A 21743-nucleotide genomic window follows, 5' to 3' on the forward strand; every position below is an offset into this window, starting at 1 on the left:
GGGTATTTTCCTCTCTTGTAACAAGGAGTTCAGAAGTTGTCTGTTCAAGGCCGATGCGGCAGCTCTCTGGTGTCTTCAGAGACCCAGACTGTTTCTAGCTTTCTACTCTTTCAGTCTCATCCTCATGCATGCAAGGTAGCTGCTGGAGCACCAGCCAACACACACGTTTCAGGCATAAAGAAGGGGAAAGATGAAGGGCAAAAGGCTTGAGCCAGACAAATCTTTCTTTTTTAGAGGGCTTTTCTGAAAGCTTCCCCTGGCAGCTTACATTTTACATTCTACTTACATTTTATTGATCAGGACTATGCTATTTGGAGATAGATAGATAGATATGTATAAAATATATATGATTTTTGGCTGGGTACATTACTACCTCCAGAAAAAGTAAGGTTCTGTTCCTATGGGAGAAGGAGAGAATATAAATATATATTAGGCAGGCAAATATATAACCATCTCTGCCATCCTTTCTCTCAGTAGATGTTTCGAGGGGCCTGTTGCACACCTATAGGACTAAGCCACATGGGGAACATGAATAAAGCAGAAGTTTCATTGCTTGGGGCCAGTAACCCATGGGGAACATGAAATGATGAAACACCCGAGGACACATGAGTCAAAATTAGTCTAACTGAGTAATTAGACTAATTGGACTATTGCATCCATCAGGAACTTGAGGGCCGCTTTACCATCCAAGCCCCCTGTAATCGGCTGCTTCCGGTGGGAAATTGTTATTCTTCATCCTCTGTAAACACACTGAGCGCTGTTTGGCTCACCTTTATTCCTAGTCCCACGTCCGGAGTCCCGGCTGAGGCCTCTGGAGACAGACGTGGGGCTGCAGGGCCGCTCAGCAGACTTGCAGAGCCCCGGAGCCACGGCCTGGGGGAGCGGCAGTCGCTGACAGCCCACCCCAGAGCCCCGACTTCTGGCGCCCTTGGCTCCGTGCTCCCTGGCTGCTCGAAGGCAAGGACGCCTCGCCTTGTTTGGCAGGAGCGAGTGGCCCTTCTTCCTGCCCTCAGGGCGCCTCATGGCCCCTGGCGCTGGTCAGACACACGCCCCCTTCCACCTCTCTGCCATCACTTCCTGCTCACATGCAGTCTTGCCCACCTAGGGCGGGGACCAGGACGTAGCCCAAGCCGCACGGACACTGCGGAGCATCTCCCAGCCCTTGGCTGTGGATGAGCGCAGCAAATGACTACGGTGACTCTGGGCGAAGTTGGTTTTTTAAAAAGTCAAGTATTCGATATTTTCATTCACCTGCTTTTAAATCTTCCCTTGGGAAGCATACAATTTTGGTAAATAAAACAGACATTTTTAAAAAACTCTTCATTATGTGTTAGGGTCAGTTTTGTGAGGGTAAAAACACGAAAACAAGGGGGGCAATAAGAGGGACAAACAGACACTGTTGTAATGAGAGACACACAGGTGCGTCCACACAAGGCAGAGCCCAGAGAGAGCGCGAGGCCTGTACGGGGTCGTGTCCCCCCCTCGCCCTTTTAGGGCAAGGCTTTCAACGTCGTGATGAAACATCCCGCGTGTCGCCCACTGTCGCACAGAGAGGAGTTCTTGAGGCTGGCTCTGCGGCCTCCTCGGACTCAGCGCGGAGCCCAGGTTCCCGTCCTTGTGCGGGGGCGTATGGCTCAGCTGAGAAACGCTCGGGGAGAACGGAAGAAGGGCCTGTTCTTGAGGATGGGCGGGGGAAGGACGCGTGGACTCAGCTCGTGAGCTTCCTGACCTCGCAGCATCCTAAGGAGGCGACGGTGTGTTCTACGTCCCTTACGTCTTACGTGGTCCAAGCCCCGCAAAACCATCAAAAGTATATATTTATCTCTCTTTCTTCTGGTCAGAACCCTCTGCCAGAGGCCAAAGCTGGATTCTCTCAGCACCCGGCTGTGCCCAACTGGCCGACCCTCAGGGCGGAGCAGCTGCAGACCCTCGGGCGCCAGTGACCTCGTCTCTAGGGCTTCCCAATGTTGCCTTCGTGTTCTCGGGGCCTCTCTCCCAGCTGGGCCTCAGTCTTCTAAGAGCCACGGTCTGGGGACTTGCGTTGTGCTTTTCAGAGGTTTCATTTTAGGTCTTTAGGCTCCAGCCCCGAGCAGGTCCAGAGGTCGGCACGTCTGCAAGGGGACACCAGGCACCCCTTGAGCCTGCCCCCTCAGTCTCCAGTTTGGCCTTTCAGTGCCACATAACCAGCGAAAGCTCTGCTGGAGTGGCCCTCTGCCCGGCCCAAACCTATTTCTCAGTCTGAAGTCCCCTCCCAGAGTCGTCTGCCACTCCCAGGGAAAGCGCAGTTGCGTGGCCTCAGTTGGCCTCTGACGAGTCCTTCCCGCTTTGGGGTCTCAGTCCTTCAGATCTCAGGGCTTCCTCGGCTCTCCCGTGCCTCATGACTATTTGGTAATTGATTGGGCTTTTCTGGTTTTCCTTGGGAATGTTTGCTTGCTGTGAACTACTCCATCCTATCCAGAAGCAGAAGTTGAGATCTGTCAGTTTTATTAGTCTTTTCAAAGTAACAACTTTATTTCTATTTTTTTCTTGTATATCCATTTTACATGAATTTATTCCTGCAGTTACCTTGACTATTTTCTTCCTTCTCCTTGGTTGGGATTTATTTTCTTTTTCTGATTTCTTGAGATGTGACGTTGGACCGTTGCTTGCAGCCTCTGTGTCTCTAATACATGAATTGATGGCTACACAATGCCCTCCAGGTGCAGATCTAGCCCCACCACAGACGTTTTGTTATATCGTACTTCCATAATCATCCAGTGCAAAATGTTCTATAATTTCCCTTCTGTTTGCTTCTCTTCCCCGTGGTTTATTTAACAAGTATATTGTTTAAGTTCCAAACAGTTGGGATTTTCTAGTTTACCTTTTATTGTCGATTTTAAAGTTGATTCCACTGTGATCAGAGAATAGATTCTAAAGTCTCAATGCCTTCGACCAATCCTTGAAATACATTGAGGCTTGGATTGTGACCCAACATACAGTCAATTTTGGTAAGTTCCACAAGAACTTGAAAAGGATGTGTGCTCCATCACAGACGCATAGTTTTCTACCTATGTCAACCTAAGTATTAGGTTGATTTTATGAGTTGTGTTTTTCGTAACTTCGATGTCATCAAAGTTTTGTCTGCATGTTCCGTTAGCTCTTGAGAGAAGGGTGTTGAAGTCGCCCATCTGATTGTGGGTTTGTCTAGTGAGATCCTTTTCTATTCTGTTGATTGTTGCTTTATTCACTTTGAAGCTAAATTATTGGGTACACATAGATTTAGAGTTGCTGAAACTTCCTGTGAATTGTCTCCTTTATCATTATGACGCGACTCTCCTGATCCAGAGAAATGCTCCTTGCCTTCAAGCCTATTTTTGTCTGATAATAATATAGTTACTTCAGCTTTCTGTTGATTAGTGTTAGCGTGGTATATCCTTTTCTACCCTTTTACTTAAAACTCCCTGGGTGCTTATGTTTAAAGTAAATCTCTCACGGGCAGCACATAGCAGGACACTCTGCTACTTGGGGTATTCAGTCCATTTTATGTTTATTAAATTACTAACATAGTTGGTTTTCTATCTGTCATCTTAATCTTTCCTGTGTAACCCAGCTGTGTCATGTTTCTTTTTCTGACCTTCTTGTCTTCTTTCAGATTATCCATTATCTGTATTCTTCCCTTTCCCCTCTATTAGCTTGTCGGGGAGCACCTTCTTCTGTGGGTCCTGGAGACCACGGCCTGCGTCCTGTCTTGTTGTGTGTGGTCACATAGCAGCGGTTCCACTCCCCTAACAATGCCAGCTTTGAGAAATACTTTAATTTCACTTGCCCCATCCTATCTTTTGTGTTATTGCTGTCACGCATTTCAGTTTTACATATATGTTAAATCCCACAGGACACTCACTGTTATTTTGAGAGTAAGTAAGCTGCTGCGTGTACCCACCTCCACTCTTGCTGCTGTCCTCTCCAGCTCACGTCTGTGCGTCACCTGGACTCGTTTTTATTCTGCGTAAGGACCTCCCTTTTGTACTTCTTTTGAGCAGGTGTACTGGCAGCTAACTCTCCGTGTTTCCGTAGCTTATTCAGATTTCCTTCATTTTTACCTCACATCCTTCTTCTGTCCAGGACCCCACATGACATCTAGTTGTCATGTCTCCTTAGGCTCCTCTGGGCTGTGACAGTTTCTCAGACTTTCCTTGTTTTTGGCGACCTTGAGAGTTTTGAGGAGGACTGGTCAGATATTTTGTAGGATGTCCCTCTGTTGGGATTTATCTGAAATATCTCTCAGGATCAGACTCGGGTGATGTTTTTGGAAGGGGGACCACAGAGGTAAGGTGCCCTTCTCATCGCATCCCATCGGGGCAGGTGCTGTCACCATGACTGATCCGTGCGGTGTTGACCTTGGTCACCTGGCTGAGGGGCGTCTGTCAGGCTTCTCCAGTGTGAACGTACTCTTTTTCACTCTCTATTTCCATACTGCACTCTTTGGGAAAAAGCCACCATACACAGCCCACGCTTAAGGAGTGGGGAGTTCGTGTGCTCCACCTCTGTAAGGGCAGGATGTCCACATAACGTGTTTAGAGCTATTTAAGATCTTTTTTCTGCTACCTCCGCTATCTGGATCGCCTGTGGGTGTTTTTCTATTATCCGCTTTTTCCCTGGTTTTGGGTCACGTGGTCCTGTCTCTTGGCAGGCCCCGCGGGTTCTGTTGGACGTCAGATGTTGTGCTGGGGAAACTGAGAGGCTGTAGATGATGGTCCCCCCTTTCCCTGGCCGGGCAGAAGGCGTGGGGACCGATGGCCTTACTCCGGTTAGGGACTGAGTTGACTTGAGGCTGGATTGCAGCGTCTCAAGGCTCCATGTTCCTTTTTTTTTCCCTCCTGTTCCTAGGGTGTAGCCTCCAAAGTTTTTAGCTTGGGGCTTGGGTTGTTCTCTGAGCCCCTGCCCCTGAGAAATCCTGCCCTCTCACCTGTTCCCTCAGGACCACAAGGTGACAAACAGAATTCCTTCTGCTTTGCAGAGGCTTTCTGCCTTGGTTCGGGGTCTTCTGCCCCACAGGCTCCTGAATTCAGCAAACAGCTTGAGGGGAAACTGGCCGTGTCGGGCTCAGTTCTCTGCTTCCCTTTCTCGTTAGGAATCTGGCCATCAAGTCTCTGATTTTGGTCTGTGTGGTCCCACGAGCCCCTCTCAAGCCCTGCTGTTCTCTGTCTGCTGGTGGCGACCGTCTGCCTGGGCCAGCGCCCAGCACCCGGCCTCCTGCCCTGCTCCCAGAAGGGGTGATGGCTCGCTTCTCCTCGGATGCGCCCTCCTCTCAGATTTGGTCCCTTCGAGTCCTGGGTGCCTCAGCAGCTCTCTCTACGTCAAACACATGCTTTGCTGTATTTTGTCTGGCTTTTCTGTTTGTTCTACAAGCTGCACACCAGCCCTTCCCTTTATAATGGGCATTCACTTCTTTTTTCCTTTTTTTTCCTCTTTAAACAATCTTTCTTTATGTGTCTTTATACACTGATGCTTTTATTTGTATGACATGGATTCCCAGGCGTAGGATTGCTAGGTCTAAGGTAATGTATATTTTTTATTTTAACACATGTTGCCTGTTTGCTTTTTTAAAAAACGCTATAGCATCTCACATTTGTAATAGCTGTGTGAGAGCATCCTTTTCGCTAACCCCTGTTATATGGCATTATAGCTCTTTGTGATTTTTGCCGCTCTGATAGTTTTAAAGTGATAGCTCAGTGTAGCTTTAATTTGCATTTGTTTTCCTGACTACTAGTGAATGTATGCTTTTTTTTTTTGGCCGTTAGGATTTGTTCTTCTGAGTTGCCTATTTACCGTGGAAGCCCAGGACTCCGTTTCCCCCCCCCCCCCCCCGCTGTCCTCTGGACTCTGGCCCCTGGGACTTTCTCCCCATCAGGCCCTGTGTCTCTCGCGGTCTGACCAGCCTTCACCCTCCCCTGACGCTTTCCCCTTGGCACCGGCTGGAGCCTGGTGTCCCCTGAGGGTGCTGTTCCCCTGCAGCTGTCTCCCTCCCTGAGACATGCGCTCCACAGGGCCAGCGAGCTGTGTCTTTTTCCTTCTCTGCCCTGTCCCCAGCATCCAAAACAGGGGCCAGTACATGATAAGTACTTAGGAAATATTTTTTCAATGGACCCAATCAGTTCTGAAAAGCAGTATAGTATCTTGGTTTAAGACACTGACTCTGGAGCCAGGCTGCTGTGTTACACAGTAACCATGTGGCCCTGGGCTACCCTCTCTGTACCTCGGTTGCCTTGTCCCTGAAGGGCAGATCGTAGTAGTACCTACATCGTAGGATGACTGTAGGGATTAAATGAGCTAAGATATGTGTGTTAGTTTCCTGGGGATTTGTCACAAATGACCACAAACTGCACAGCTTCAAACATCAGAAGTGTATTCTCTCACGGTCCTGGAGGCCAGAGTCCGACATCAGTGTCCGCAGAGTCCTGCTCTGTCTGACGGTTGTAGACCAGGATCCTTCCTTGCCTGTTCCAGCTCCTGGCAGCTGCTGGCAGTCCCTGGTGTTCCTTGGCTTTGTGGCTGCCGTCCCTCCGGTACCCGGCCTCTTCCTTCTGTCTCGGCCTGTGTCCCCACACGCTGTTGTCCTCTGTGTGTGTGTCCCAATTTCCCTGTTCTCATGAGGACTCCAGGAATTGGATTAGGGGCCACCCTCATCCGGTGTGGCCTCATCTGAACTTGATTCCATCTGCAAAGACCTGTTTCCATCAAAGTCACATTCACAGGAGCCTGGGGTAGGACGTGGACACATCTTTTGGGGAGGGCACGGTTCAGCTCTGTGCCACACCTAACCTTTCAGGAGGGCCTGGCACAGAGGGCAGGAACAGGCTATTCTGCTCACTCTCGTGTCCCAGTCTCTGGAACAGGGCCTGGCATGTGGGTGTCCCCCAACCTGTTGAATTAATAATTGATTGACCCATTGTCCTCTGCACTACAAATATATTTTCAAAATCTATCATTTGCCGTTGTTTTATTAAATCTTTTGCCATTAAAATGTCTTAAGTTTTTGCACAACCGAATATATGTCTTCCTTCTTTTATTCTTTTTGTTTTTGGATAAATTCTCGGTTAGCAGTCTTGGTCAACAAGGTGTCATTCTTCTACCCCCGGTCTCCCTCCCATATTTTTCAGATAATCTCCTAGACTTTCTTGCAAGAATGTTACTGTTTTATTTTTAAAATGTAGATGTTTCGTCCATATGGAGTCAATTTTTGTATGTGGCGTAATTGGAGCTCTTCTATATTTTCGCACTGACTTGGACTCTTACCTTTGCCTTTTGTGAAATTCTCATTAGACTCTGAAAATTCCCATTTCATCGTATGGATCTATACATCTTTTTCTATTTCAATGCAATATGGGTTTTTTTTAATTTAGTAAAACAGATCTTTCCTCATTTTTCTTCCTTTTTATGCTTTCTTGGCTATTCTCAGGTTAGGTTTATATTTTTCCACAGAAATTTTATCCAATTACCCCCCAAATGCATTATTAGGGTCACAATTGGACTTGCATTAAGTTTGTGTACTAAAGTCATATCTGCTTTCGAAATCAAGAAGAGAGAACATAAAGGAATGTGCAGAGGGAGACGACAGAGAGCCTGTCATTCCTGAGAGAGGGGTGGCCACAGTGGCAGCCTCTCCTGACACCTTGACTTCACACTCGGCTTTGGGCATCTTGCTTTGTCTCCACATGCCCTTCGAACAACAGATCCGATTCCAGGACCTGAGAACATCATCCTTTGAAGGAGGGGTGGCTCGTCTGCTTTTATCTTCAATCTTCACAATTTGCTATTAAAATTCTAGGTTCATTTGCCCATGAGACACTCTAAAATTTTACATGAGTGCAAAAATTAGCTAGGTTCTGGATGTTTGCCTCTAAAATTAGATGTGTCTGGTTGGTTTACTAGTTACACCTGGAATTCCCCTTGACATTGAAAAGCTGTCAGATCACCTTATCTTTTATTCTCAGATGGAGGCTGTCTCTCTCTCTCTTTTTTTTTTTTTTTTGGTGAGGAAGATTGGCCTTGAGCTAACATCGGTTGCCAATCTTCCTCTTTTTTTTGGTCCCTAAAGCCCCAGTACATAGTTGTATATCCTAGTTGTAAGTCCTTCTAGTTCTTCTACGTGGGACGCCGCCACAGCATGGCTTGATGAGCAATGTGTAGGTCCGTGCCCAGGATCCAAACTGGCAAACCCCAGGCTGCTGAAGCAGAGCACGCAAACTTAACCACTACGCCACCACGCCAGCCCCTCAATTCACAATTTTTGAAGGTTGCATTTAGGTTCAACATTTTGTCATCCTGAACCATCTAAAAACACTTTAGTCTTGTTGGGTTCTAGGGGGTAATATATTAAAAAAGAAAAAACTAAACCAAATCACTGTTGCACCATTGTCATCATTTTCATTGTCATCATCATGCCTACAGCAAAAAAGAAAAAAAATCCACTGTTTTACAGCTGGGCGATTGCTGTTAACAAACCATCGGTCTGTCTTGAAGCTTCAGAGCTGGCGCTCGGGTTGGAGGAAGAGCTCTTTTTGGACTTGTAGTGCAGTGCCATCACCAATGGATCGGGTGGAATTAGATCGGGTGGACCAGATGGATCCAGTCTGTGGATTGGAAATTTCTAGATTTGGGGGAGTGGTTGGATTGTGATGGTGGTATGTTTATTCTGGTTGCAGCTTTGTCACGAGATTTCTAGAGTCTCATAGATTCAAAGAGCTGGAAAGGACAGAGTTCATGCACCTGTGTTACCCTCTCTCCATCCTGGCTCCTCCGTTGCTCACCATCTCAGTGGCTGCTTCCCTGACCCAGTGATGCTGGCCTTGATCACACGGCTTTCTTTGACATGGCATGTGGCAGGTGTGCCCTGAGCAGCAGCCTTGGATCTGCCTGTGTGGTTTGCCCTGGCTTGTGCTCCAGCGATCAGCCATTAGAAGAGCTTGCCCGGGGCAGCTGCTGCCCCTTCAGTTTGGTCCCCAGGATGAATGCACGTGGAATAGGCCTAAACCCAACCTGCAACCTGAGTCGGCAACACCCAGCCGAGCCTGTCTTACATCAGCCAACCTGCATTGACCTGCAGACCTGTGAGTGTGAGAATAAATGCTTGTTTTGTCAGCCAGCACATTTTGGAAGGTTTGTCGTGCGGTAGCTGACTCGTAGAGTCCCTGTTGCAACCTGTTCCAAACATGTAGTACACAAAGGCTTAGGGAAGGCCCATACCCAGTCTCCGCTGTGTCCTCTGCAGCCTCTCCAGACTGGGCCGCTTGAGTGGGAGTGACGCACCTCCCAGTGTGTGAACGCTGTGCAGAAGAAACCATCATTCCTGGAGCCAGAGCCTCAACCGCCAATCCAGACTCCGCCACCAGCACGGGCGTGGTCACTGGCTGCAGGCATCCCTGGCAGAAGGCCCGGAGGAGTTGTTTGCGTGTCTCCATCCTGCTCACCCGGGTCCTTGGGACAGGCTCTTGCGTCTCTGGGCTTTGGGCTCCTCCCCTGTGAAAGGTGGGGTTCAAGCTGGTGCACTCCAGGCTCTCCCAGCGCTCTGAGTCCTGAGACGGTGGTGTCTCGTGGTGTCAGGCTGACGCGGGTTCAGACCTCTGCTCCACCACCTACAGCTGTGTCTTTCCAGCAGCAGGTGGCTTGTCAGGCCTTCCTAACCTTCAGTCTCCTCATCGGTAGGATGGAATGGGTCACACTTTTATTGAGGAGTTGTTGTGAGGCTTCGGTGAGATAATGTGTGAAAGTCACTTAGTCCCGTGGCCGGCACCTAGTGGATCTTCAGTCGCAGTCTCTTTCTCAGTGACGCTTGTGAAGCTTCGTTCCTATCTGGCCTCAGGACGGAGTGTCTGCTGCTCCAGAGCCAGCCCTGGCCCTTGTCACGAGGCCCTGAGCGCTGGGAGTCTGTGCTTGAGATACTCGCCAGCTTTAACTCCGGTATCTGAGCCACTGTCTCTGGAACACCCCACACTGTCTGTTCTCATGCAAGGGGCTTTTGTCTGAGATGCTCCACACCCTTTGAACATGCATTTCATTCTCCACAGTATTGCTGCCATTTAGGAAAGGGAATCCCGTTACTTTATCTGCACTCACAACAGGCAGCAGCATCTCGAACAGCTCACACTGCGGCCCGTGTAGGTGACAGCATCCTGTTTGCCTCTCGTGTCTATTTGCTTCAGCTTCTCTGGGGCCACGTGGACAATCAGACATGTGCGTCTGACTATTCTAGGAAGCATTTGCCAAAAGAATTTGAACTTTCTACCCAAGCACAAATCTATGTGAAAGTTCCATGCGCCTTTCCGGCTGTGGCTCTCGTCCCTAGTCCCTTTCTCGCGTGTGGTCATTTCGTCTCAGTGACTGGAATTCTCAGGTGGTTCCTGCGTTCCGGACGCCTGTGGCCATTTGTAGTGGGAGAGGGGCTGGAGGAGCAGATGCCCTGGGGATGGGAGAATGGACGGTGGGGAGAAGGGTTACGTCCAAAATTCTATAGCAGACACATTTCTTTGCCTGTTTCATGTCTGTGAATAGGTATGTAAAAAAATAGATGTAATATTTCTTATGAAAAATAAAACCCAGAACTCTGTTTGGTTTTGCCACAAATAGCTTGGGTCAGAGCGTGTGCAGTAGGGAGGAATGGCTAGAAAAGTGGTCTCCAGATCCTGTGGCCTGAACCCCACATTCTCCTCGGCTTGTGTGCTCTAAATCTCTGGCTTAAACATAGACGGGAGTCTTTTCCGTGATTCCCCTTAACTGAGGCAGACTGACATTTTCAAAAGAGGACTTCACTAAATGTGGGGTTAGGAGGGGAACAATAAAGATATGGTGACTGACGCAGCACCAGACCGTGGAAAATCCGAGTCCGGAGTGTCTGTGGCGCAGTGGAGAGAGCAGCTTCTCAGTTCCCGGCCCGTCTCCCTTCCTCCTGGTTCCTTCTGTATGTGTCGTGGGACCGTGTCTCCTTGTCTTGCCTCACAGTGTTCTTGATATCCTAACTCCTCCCGAGCCGAGGCTGAATGACCACTTTGCACACCCGTCTGCCTGGGTGTGGCCTTTCTTAGCTCGGACTCGAGATCCGTGCAGATGTGACATGAGTGTCAGGTGAGTCTCCAGCAGCCCCTTCCACTGACATCCCCTCCTCCTCTTGTCATTCAACATTTATTGAGCATCTGCTGTGTGTTCTTGAGGCGAAAAAGAAGTGCTGGCCATTTCTCTCTCCCACAGCAATGGGGATATCTCTATCCCTGCCATGTGTTAGGCCCCAAACGTATGATAGAAGTTTATGATAGAAGCAAGCAGAAAAGGCTATAGAAGCTCAAAAAAGAGTTTTATCACCCTGGGGAGGACTGGAAAGGCTTTCCCTGAGCTGGTGACACCTGTGTTTTAAGGATGTGCTTACTACAGCATCCAAGCAAGCATTACTGGGAGTTCTGCTTCCAGTATGGTTGGATAAGCTCCTACTAGACAGATCTTCCCAGGAGTATCAACTAGAAACACTGGACAATGTTAAATAAGCAGGTAAGCAAATGAATAAATAGCCAAAGACCTGAAGGCCCTGGAGAGTGAAACTAAGCGAGCAGATTCTGGAGAGGAGTCAACTCTCGGAAATGGGAATAGCATGGGGTGACATTCCCATTTTTTACGGTTTTCATCTAAGTGAAGGCTGGAGTTGATGCCACATAGGACGGATAGAACACTGACAGAAAACCAGCAGCCTTTCTAGCCTGAAGAAGCAGAGGGCAGAAGGAGGTCTGAGCAACGAATGCCATTGGAAAGTAAAGGGAGATTCTGGAAAGGAAACAGCCAGAGAGTGGATGCTGCACATTCTGTACAGAATTTCTGCCCGAATCCCTGGCTGACCCTGAACCACAAGAGAGCAGGGCCGACGCGAGCAGCCGAGCTGAGCGTCAACGAGCCGAACTGAGATTTAACCTGCGGCCCAGCAGATGGGCTTTTTCAGTTTGAGTCCAACCAAGTCTACTGCCTGCTCAAACAAACAAACGAAATGTAACAGAATCCAGAATCGCCACACCATGACATGCACAACGTCCAGGACACAATCCAAAATTACTCAGCATCTGGAGAAATAGCAACATGTGATCTTTCTCAAGAGAAATATCTGAGAAGATCCAGATGTTAGAATTAGCACTCGAAGACGTTACAGTAACTATTGTAACTACGTTCAGTGATGCAAAGGAAAATATAATGATGATGAATGAAAATATAGGAAATCTCAGCAGAGAAATAGAATTTATGAAAAGAACCAAATGGGAATTTCAGAGCTGAAAAATAAAATGTCTGAAATAAAAAAATTCACCAGATAGGCTTAACTACAGAATGGAGATGACAAAAGGAAGAGGAAGTGAACTTGAAGACAGATCAGTAGAAGTTATCCAAACTGAAGAAGGGAGAGAGAAAAGGGTAAAAAAAGAAGAAGGAGAAGAAGAAAGAACAGTGCCTCAGGGACATATGGAGCAGCATCGAAAGGTCTAGCATAGGTATAATTGGAGCCACAGAAGGAGAGGAAGACTAGAGAAGAAGACATATAAGAAGAAATAATGGCTGAAATTTTCCAATTTTGGGTGAAAGGCCTATGTGTATAGATTCAAGAAGCTTAGAAAAAGCCAAGTAGGATAAATAGAAAGAAAATCCTAGACAAACTGCTGAAGATCAGAATCAAAGAGAGAAATCTTAAAAGCAGCATGTGAGAATGACACATTACGAAGGGGAGAACAGCGACTTGAATGACCATTTACCTGTCATCAGGAACAATGGCGGCCAGAGGACAGTGGGACAGTAACTTTTAAGAGGCTGAGAGGAAAGCAAAAATAAATAAAAATCTCTCAACCTAGAGTTTACACCCAGCACAAGTCTTCTTTCAGAATAAAGGTGAAATGGTGATATTTTCAAATTAAAATAAACTAGGATAATTCATCGCAAGCAGATCTTCACTGCAAGAAACGCTACAGGGAGTTCTTCAGGCTGAAGGACACTGATCCTAGGTGGACAGCCAGATGATCGTGAAGGAATAAAGAACATTGGAAACGGTAAATGTCAGGTTACAAGTCAAAACCTTTCTTTTCTTAACATTAAAACAATGCGTTTATGTATTTAAAGCAAACATTTAACCCTGGTCTTGTGGGGTCTACATACAGATGTGAAACGAAGGACACCTGTAGCTTAGAGAACGGGGCAGGGTCTGGAGCCACGGGGCCGCAAGGTTCCTGCAATTTCTGTGACGTGGCTCAGTACGAACTCCACACTGACTAAAAAGTTAAAGGCGTGTGTTGTAAGCCCTAGAGCAACCACCAAAAAAATGGTGCAAAGAGGCATAGCAGACAGGTATGACTCACATGTAGAGACACGGTGCTTCCCTCCCAGGATGCGTCGCAGTGGCTGGGCTCAGAAAAGACTGAGTCACCCCCTCAACTTCTGGTTGTTGGGGCCCCACTGGGAACACCTGCCTTCATGGAGAAAGCCCAGCAAGGACTCCATGCAGTGGTGTGGCCTCATGAGGAAGATGTGGTCTGCAATCTAAAGGACATCCTAGAATGCAGAAGTCACTATCCGGTGAATCAGAATAGGCCAGGCCACAGTTTGTCACTCTTTTTCTTCTTCTTCTTCTCCCCAAAGCCCCCCAGTACATAGTTGTCCATTCTAGTCGTCGGTCCTCCTGGCTCTGCTGTGTGGGACGCCGCCTCAGCGTGGCTTGATGAGTGGTGCTAGGTCCGCACCCAAGATCCAAACTGGCAAAACCCTGGGCCGCTGAAATGGAGTGCGTGAACTTAACCACTTGGCCAGGGGGCCGGCCCCGCACATTTTGTCCCTCTTTGAGGATTTCTTGAGCAAAAACCAAAGGACATGACTTGAACGGTAAACATTTTAAAATCTGTTTTATAAATGTTGCAGTTCAGCCTCACATTGTATTGTAAATTGCCTCCGAGGGTTGTGATAAATCTAGTGGATTTGCTGCTGTGTTCATCTCAGAGATGAGAGCAGTGCAGGGGGAGGCATTAGGAAGAGGCATTCGTGTTTGCAAAATGCTTCGTGCCCCTTCTGGGGATTGTGCTGTCTGGGTTTGTGTCCTTGGTGATGCTCTGTGCTGAGCGGGGATTGTGCCCACAGCCGCTGGGCAGGCGGCCTACGGCCTGGCCACCCTCCCCCTGCTTCGCAACCCTCCAGGCTCTGAAACATTTGCCTGCAGACATTTTCTTACTATCCGTTACATATGTTTTTATGAAAGGGCTGAGCGGGAGGAATTTGCGATGAATAATTCATGTGTAATTGTTTTCAAAATGTAAAGTTATTTTTCAAAGAAAGCAACCCATCTATCTGTTTCAGAGGCCCCCTGCTGCCTGGTACTTGTGCGTGGGCCCGGCTTTCTGTCTAAACACTTGCGCCATCCCGTGCTGGGACAGGCGCCTCCGCAGAACTGGGACGGGTGCATGTGCAGGTGGCGCAGAGCTGTCAGAATTCCCAGGCACGTGCTGCCAGCCCAAGTCCCCAGGCAGGCCCTTGGGATAGTCCTGGAATCCAGCGCAGCACCCCCCGAGTCCCCCAGGCAGCACCACAACACCTGCATTCCCTTCCCTCTTCGCTCTGCTTCCAATCCTGACCAAGCAGATCCTGCAGCTCGGTCACTTCAACTCACGCACGCCAGCCAAGCCAGGGCCGGAGTCTGAGCAGTGGGGCGGCACAGATCCAACGAGCCGCTGTCGTGTTCAGACAGCTTATTACCGACATGGACAGCTGAAGGGGCCAGCTCCCTGGGTCCTAGTCCCACACACCGAAGAGGATGAAGCCAAGACAGAGGGCGTGATGACTGCACTGCGAGTCATGGGTACCCTGTTGCAGCTATGTGGGTTTATATTCTGCAGCTCGAGTCTGAGGAGGCCGGGCCGAAGGCTCCCCACCTCATCAGAACCCGGAGGCGAGGAGAAGCCATCCGCGGCAGCCTCCTGGGGGAGAGAAGAGGCGAGTGGGAGAGAACTCACAGCAGCTCCTTAGAGGCCTCCCGTCCTCTGGTGTTCCGCCAAGACCCAGAGCGGCCTTTGCCTGCACGGCTGATTCGGATACAAGCGAGGGCGCCAGGTGCCATGGCGAGCCCTTCCCCCACTTCCTGCTGTCATTTCCTCTCCCTTGCTGCCTGCCCTGTTCTTTGTCCAGGCCCTGGTGACCTTATTCCAACAGTGGAGTTTATAGTGGTTAGTAAGAAGAGCTGGGTTTCATCCCCATCTGTCACCTCCTAATTATGTGACTGAGACGAGTCACCTAAACTCTCAGTTTCCACATCTTTAAAATGGGTTAGTGAGAGTGCATTTCTCAAGGCTCTGATAAGGATTAAATGGGACTTAAGTGACTCCTTAAAGAACTCAGCGCAATGCCTGGGACGTAAAAGGTGATAGGCCTGGCTGCCTCAGGAGGAGGAGGATGTGTACCATCTCGCCCCACCCTCCTGTTCCCTTTCTCCCATTCAGCTTCCGCCTCAGAATGCAGCTGGTGTAGGGCTGACCCTGCTGTCCTCTGCTCTCCCACTCACTCCGGCTTCCTGTGGCACCAGGACCCTGACATCTGTTAAGGCTGGTCCGTGTATTCCCCACCCCCCGCCACACATGCACATCTTTTCTTCAAACCCCGCCTCCAGCCTCGGTGCTCCCAGACGGGCTCCCTGCATCTGTCCCAGGTGAGATATCATCCCGGACGTCTTGGCTGTTAGACACACAGACACATTTTGAACTGTGTTCCAATGTCCTTTTCTGGAAGAAAAGCCATGTTTCCTCATTGAAACTGTGCATACTTTGAGAGCAGCAGGGATGGTGTCTTCTGTGCTGCCTATGTCCCTGCCAGCATCCCTTCTGGGGGGCTCACCTCCAGGCAGGTAGGTGGCTCTGTCCAGGTTGTTGACTGACTGGCCATTGGCCAAAGGGGTGACGGCATCATCGGCCTTGGAACACCCAGCCTATCAGTTTCCCCAGGGAAGGCGTCGTCTCCTAGGAAGACTCGGCTGGATGGGTCTGCCTCGCTGGGGGGACATGCGTTTGCCCAGGTGCCCCCCAACACTCATGCACACGAAATGGAAACCACTCGTAAGCAGTAGGTTATGTGCGGTGGGGTGAAGCGACCGTGGGTGACTTTCAGGAGTGGACTCCTGTGAGGAGAGGATGAAAGAGTGTCTCCATGGATGCCCTGCCCACCTCCGCCCCAAACCCACAGGAGCTTACAATTTAAACTGCCGACCAGAAAGAAACTTTTAATCAAAATTTTGCTTTTCCCTCCTCAAGTCTCCTTGCTTTATTTTGCTGGTGTTTCCTAGGATTTATGTGAATGTGAATCTAACTTAGGAGGCTCGACAGCCACGATGGTCACGGCAAACGTGGATCTGAGTATCTGGGATGGCATGGCCTTTGAAAGGTTCGCAGTGCGGGCCACAGCCCTGAAGGCCGTGCCAACCACCCCCCAGGCCGGGTGCCCACTGCTTCCTTTGTTCACTCATTCACTCAACAAACAGCCTTGTCCTGGGCCAGGGATCCAGGACACCGGCCCCGCTTGCAGGGAGCCTGTGGATGGGGGCAGACAAGTAACAATCAAGGCTGAAGCGTCTGGGCCATGGTGGTGAACCTGCAGCAGGCTGGACGGGCTCGGCCAGGCAGGGACCCCAGGACCACCTAACCACCTGTCCCTCACTTGTCTCCCTTGTCAGGTACTGGAAGATCATGGAATGCCCATGGACGATGATCAGTATGCTCTGCTAACTGCAAAAATAGGATTTAAGAAGGAAGGGATGAGTTACCTTGATTTTGCAACAGGACTTGAAGGTAGCTAATTGCCAAGTGCAAACCCTAATGGGCCGCATCTCCAGTGGCGCCACAAGTCCCTCCTAGTGGCCGCGAGGCTGCGGGGCTTGAAGTAGCGGAAGCTGGGATGTTGAAAACAGTGTGTGTTCTAAGACTGGAAACAGACGTTTCCACTCAATTTTATCTGACCATGCTGTGGCCTTTTCTTTTCATGCGTGCAGAATTGTGCCTGACAGAGCCTTCCGCGAACTTAGAGCACACATGGTTTGTAAAAGTTACTCCGAAGCCTGTGCTCCTTCCATCACACCTCACGTCCTTTAAGGTTTTCCTCCTAAAAGTAGATGCTGGCTGTCCATGCTTCGTGACGCCCAGACACCAGCAAGGCAGATGACGACACAGAGATTCTAAAAGATTCTGTGACGTGCCCAAGATCACTCAGCCACTGTCCCGCCCCCCTCCCCGCCCCACACAGTCGTCAGGAAATTCCTCGTATACGGTGTAGTCGAGGTCCAAAGCTGGTCCTCCAGTCCACTCCTCTGCTCTCCCAGCCCCACGCCTGGCAGGCAGATGGCAGCCCCCAGCCTCCCGCCTCTCTGCTGCTGCGTCTGTCCACGTCCTCTCTCCACTGTCACTGAAGTTTATGTAGACAATCAGCCCTCTAGAAAAGCTGCAGAAATCACAGGAATATATCCAGGGCGGACTTCTCTATTTTACTGTAAGTGCACTGCAGGCTGGACAGGCAGAACTCAGAAGCCCTGTTTGCGTTTTGTCGTCCTCCCCGAGTGTGGCCTGGCGGGTGACTGGGTGACGTACTGGTCTCCCTCCACCTGAGAGACTGGCAGCTGGGACTCCTCACCAGGAAAACACCCAGGTCCCATCCAGCCCCGCCAGACTTTCCTTTGCCATTTCATCTCCTGAAGAGAGAAGTCTGCACCGTGGGGAAAAGGCAGCATGAGAAGCCATAGAATTTTAGAAGGGTTGTCGAAAGGGCTGAGAAATATAGGGGGGCCCCAGCACAATGTTGAGCAGATACGTAGCCAGGAAATACCTGGGAAATTAATAAACACTGACTGAATGACACCTTCCTGACTTGACATGATTCTAGGAAACACAAAAGGGGCAGGAATTCTCATTCTGTGCCTCTGGGAATGGAGAGATGTACAAGGTGTAATGCCTGCCCTGGAGAAGGGACAGAGACGCAGGGCAAGGAAACAGGCAGAGGCGCGATGGTGCATCTGTGCTGGGCGAGAGCACGGTCCCCATAGTCCAGAGAACAAGCGCTTCTTGTCAGGATAGGAGAATTTCTAAGAAACCAGATTATGACAAAGTTAATGCCATATTCAATTCACAGGGTCGTATTACTGTCTAGTATTCTGACAGGATTTGGGACAGGAAGAAATCAAGTGTTGAAGTGGAAAGAAAGAGGTGTGCACACCACTAACGGGGGCCTTCTGATTGATGTAATTGTTTCAGGTGCTAGAGTGCAAGAGCGAGAAGTGACTCCATCCCAGACTCCGGTTCCTGCCAAAAGTAACCTGGACAGCTTTGTGACCGCGGAAGAGTGCCTCAGACAGTTCCCCCAGAGACTGAAGGAGTCCTTCCGGGTAAAGTAGGACCTGTCTGCTGCTGGCTTTATCTGGAACCCCCTACAGCCACTCAGCCACCTGGGGGTGATTCCCGGAGTTCCATCACGTCCTGCTCGTCACAGGACACAGAGCACTTTCCTCCACAGACACAGGCCTGCCCCTCTCCCCTGTCCCGTCTCGGGGGTGGGTGGGTGGCAGGGCCTGACTCTGTGGTCCCCTCCCTCCCTGAGGTCTTGCCCTGCTGGGGCTTGCAGGGTCTGCCTTCGGCCTCTTGAAGGCCTCGGAAGAGTAAGGAGACGTTCCTCACAAGACCGGAGGGCAGAGGGGCCTGACACCCTCAGTTACGGTGAAGTTAGGCTCCATTCATCTGTTCCACGCACTCCACTCACTCCCTCACCGAACAGACATTACACAGCTCCTGTGCGCTGGAATCTCTGCTGAAGGCTGGGATGAAAGACGCGAGCCCTGCTCGGGGGCTCAGTCCAGTCTAAGGCAGATGGAACCGGCCGATTCAGACGCGTCGTGGTTGGTTGTTGGAGAGGGAGTGGTAGTGTGCTATGGGTGCATGGGGAGAAGACCCCATTAAGGAGGGCTTCCTGGAGGAGGTGACCCCTGAACCTAATCTTAAACCTCAGCATGTGCTGGCCAGAAAAAGAGGGGAGCAAACAGTAGAAGAGGGATCTTGAGCAAGGAGGTGGCTGACAGGTCACGAGCTTGGGAAAGCTCACGGCTCACTGTGACCGAGGCACTGGTTGCATGTGGAAGTCGTAACAATAAGATAGGAGAAATAGCTGCCATTCAAACACAGAGGCAGGTGCAGAATGACCTCAGCTCCCTTTGACAGGTAAACAAGGGTGACTGAAGTGGGAAGGAAGATCAATTTAATAAGCCGACCATAGTAGCTACAAAACAGAGCAGAGGGCACCAGGGAATTAGGACCTGTCCTAACCCAGGGCTGGGGACCCCAGGGCCTGCAGGAGCAAACCAGCCGCAGGCGAGGAGATGGGGAGGGCCCTGGGGTGGGGGGGGCCGGGGCAGCCAGAGTTTCCTGCGCTCTGAAGTATCTCCCCCACACTGATTGCCAGCTGGAGAGTCAGCTGGTTACCAAGCTCTCGTTCTAAAATAAGCAGGTTTATGATGACTGTCTGGCTTGGATTTGCAGGATGGTTCTGACTATGACCATTCTGTCCAGCTGTCAGACCGTGCATCCTAATTCTTGGTTTGAAAAAACATCGTCACCATAAGCATGCGCAGAAGGTTAGTCTTCCTTATTGAGCCCACTCTAATGCCCAGCCAAGAAGGATGCTGGGCAGGCAGGGGTCGCTTAGGGGGTTGGGAGCCTGGCTCTCTGAGGAGGGAGAGGGGGCTGAGGGAGGCAGAGACGCACCGGAGCAGCGTGCGCTCCCTGCTGGTGGGCAGGGACCGGAGAGCCTGGACGGGTCCCAGGCCGGCGGCCCTGCTGCCGTCATCCTGCTGCCTTGCCCCCTGCAACCCAGACTCCTTTCTCTGGCTTCTTTCTCCTCTCACTCACCTTTCCCGGGGGGCACCGAGGGGAAGCCTCACTCCACGCCGGCACCACTGTTGTCCTAACTTGAGTTATCAGTGCAGCCCCGTTGCAGCACGTGGCCCGTGTTTCCTAAGATCTCTTTATTTTAAATACTTAAATAACGAATTGACTCAACAAGCCTTCACTGACACCAAGAATTCACGGTCTGGTGCGTGAGACAGAGAGTGGAGCCCTACTCGCCAGGGCTTGCATGATTCGTACTGGGATGCAGGGCACGTCCGGGGTCCCTGGGGATCTGCTCATTGTCCCCACGGGTGTATGTGAATGGGACAAAGTTTGTGCCTTGATTTTTGAAGGTGAACCCACAGGTTCAGTCCCTTTACTTCATTTATCAAGTTCCTATTCATGAGAAATTCTCGAACATCTCTCCTCATCAATAATGAAAAACCATGAATTCATTTAAAATACTGTTAAACTATTATTGAACTATAGTACTATTAAAATATCACTGCTGCTGCTGTAGCCAGAGGAGTCCATCTCAGCACTCAGCTAGGTTTGTGGACAACAGCCAAGCCGAGTTAGTTAGTCACACCCTCACGGCCCAGGCCAAAGACCGTGGCCAGTTGAAGGAGGTAATTCATTGTGACCAGACAGGGGACTTCTTCCCTCCCTGGCTGTGGTGAGGAAAGCAGGCACAGAGACCCCCTTGGGGACCTGGGGACAGGTTCTGTGTGGCCACTGTGGGTTCCCCTTCAACCCGGGGCTCACCCTCTAGACGGTGTCCCGGCAAGTGTCCACGGATTCATGTGTAAAAAGCTCCCACACCAATAGGAGGATTCCATACACACACTTCTGCAGCTGCGTCTTCACTTCACGGTCTGTCCTGGACGTCTGACCTTGCGGGTGGTCTCAACACACAGCTCAGGTCACAGCGTCCCCTCTGCTGTTAGGACAAGCCTTGATCCTGCCTGACCGGCCACAGGCCCCTGGCTCTGCACTGGCCGTGGCCTCCTCCCCAGCTGCACCTTCCTCTCCTCCTCCTCCTCGCTTCGCGCTCCAGCCAGTGCTCTTCCTTGCCCTGTTGTCTTTGCACATTCTGTTCCTTTGCCTGGATTGCTGCTCCTCGCCCTTGGACCAGTTAACCCCTCCCCAAGCTTTGGTCTTTCTCAAGCCCTTGGGCCTTCCCCTGGCCCTTCTGATCTGCCGGGGGCACGTGCTGCTGGAGATTCCCCTACCAGCACTCGGTGTCTGAGGAACTGGAATTCGATGAGACGTGAAGGCCCGAGTCTTCCCAGTCATTCACCACAGTAACCCGAATGGCTCCCACGGAGCCTGCCATGTAGTGGGCGATCAATATGTGGTTGTTGAATGAGTGAAAGAATTCACATTGTATGCCCGGCAGTGAATTGGAAGGTGTCCACGTATGGCCTCATTTGTTTTAATCCCCACCACTGCCCTATCAGGTAGGCACTAACAGTCCCATGTTATGGATGGAGAAACTGAGGATCGGAGATGAGGGAAGCTTACCCAAAGCCACACATCTAGTAAATGTCATAAGCAAGAATTGAGATGACATCTGTTTGATTACCAAGTCTATGTGCTACCTATTAAAATTAGTAGGCTTCTTTCTGGGAAGTTAAAGACTGAGATTTGGGAACAATGAAAGTTTATAAATTTGTGAAGTTTATAAACATGGGGTGCCCTGGCATCTAGATTGTCCCTGTAGTCCAGCGATTAAGGCTGGCGTTGAGCACGTCTTTCACACTTCCTCTACTGCATGGATCACACCGAAGTGCTGTGGTTTGCTTACGTGTCTTTCTTCCCTACCACACTGTGACGACCTTGGTGTCAGGGACC

The 21743-nt window shown here is 50.2% G+C and overlaps 1 protein-coding gene across 6 annotated transcripts in view; it reads left to right on the forward strand.

Moving 5' to 3' along the window:
• Window positions 1-21743, forward strand: part of EFCAB6 (EF-hand calcium binding domain 6) — a 233096-nt gene that overhangs the window by 129038 nt on the left and 82315 nt on the right. For all 6 annotated transcript variants that reach the window (XM_046645983.1, XM_046645988.1, XM_046645986.1 and 3 more), the window contains 2 exons: window positions 16700-16814; window positions 18267-18397. In XM_046645983.1, the coding sequence (XP_046501939.1) occupies window positions 16700-16814; window positions 18267-18397 (246 nt within the window). The remainder of the gene's footprint in view (window positions 1-16699; window positions 16815-18266; window positions 18398-21743) is intronic.

This window comes from Equus quagga, chromosome 19 (genome assembly GCF_021613505.1).
Source record: "Equus quagga isolate Etosha38 chromosome 19, UCLA_HA_Equagga_1.0, whole genome shotgun sequence".
Classification (NCBI taxonomy): Eukaryota; Metazoa; Chordata; class Mammalia; order Perissodactyla; family Equidae; genus Equus; species Equus quagga.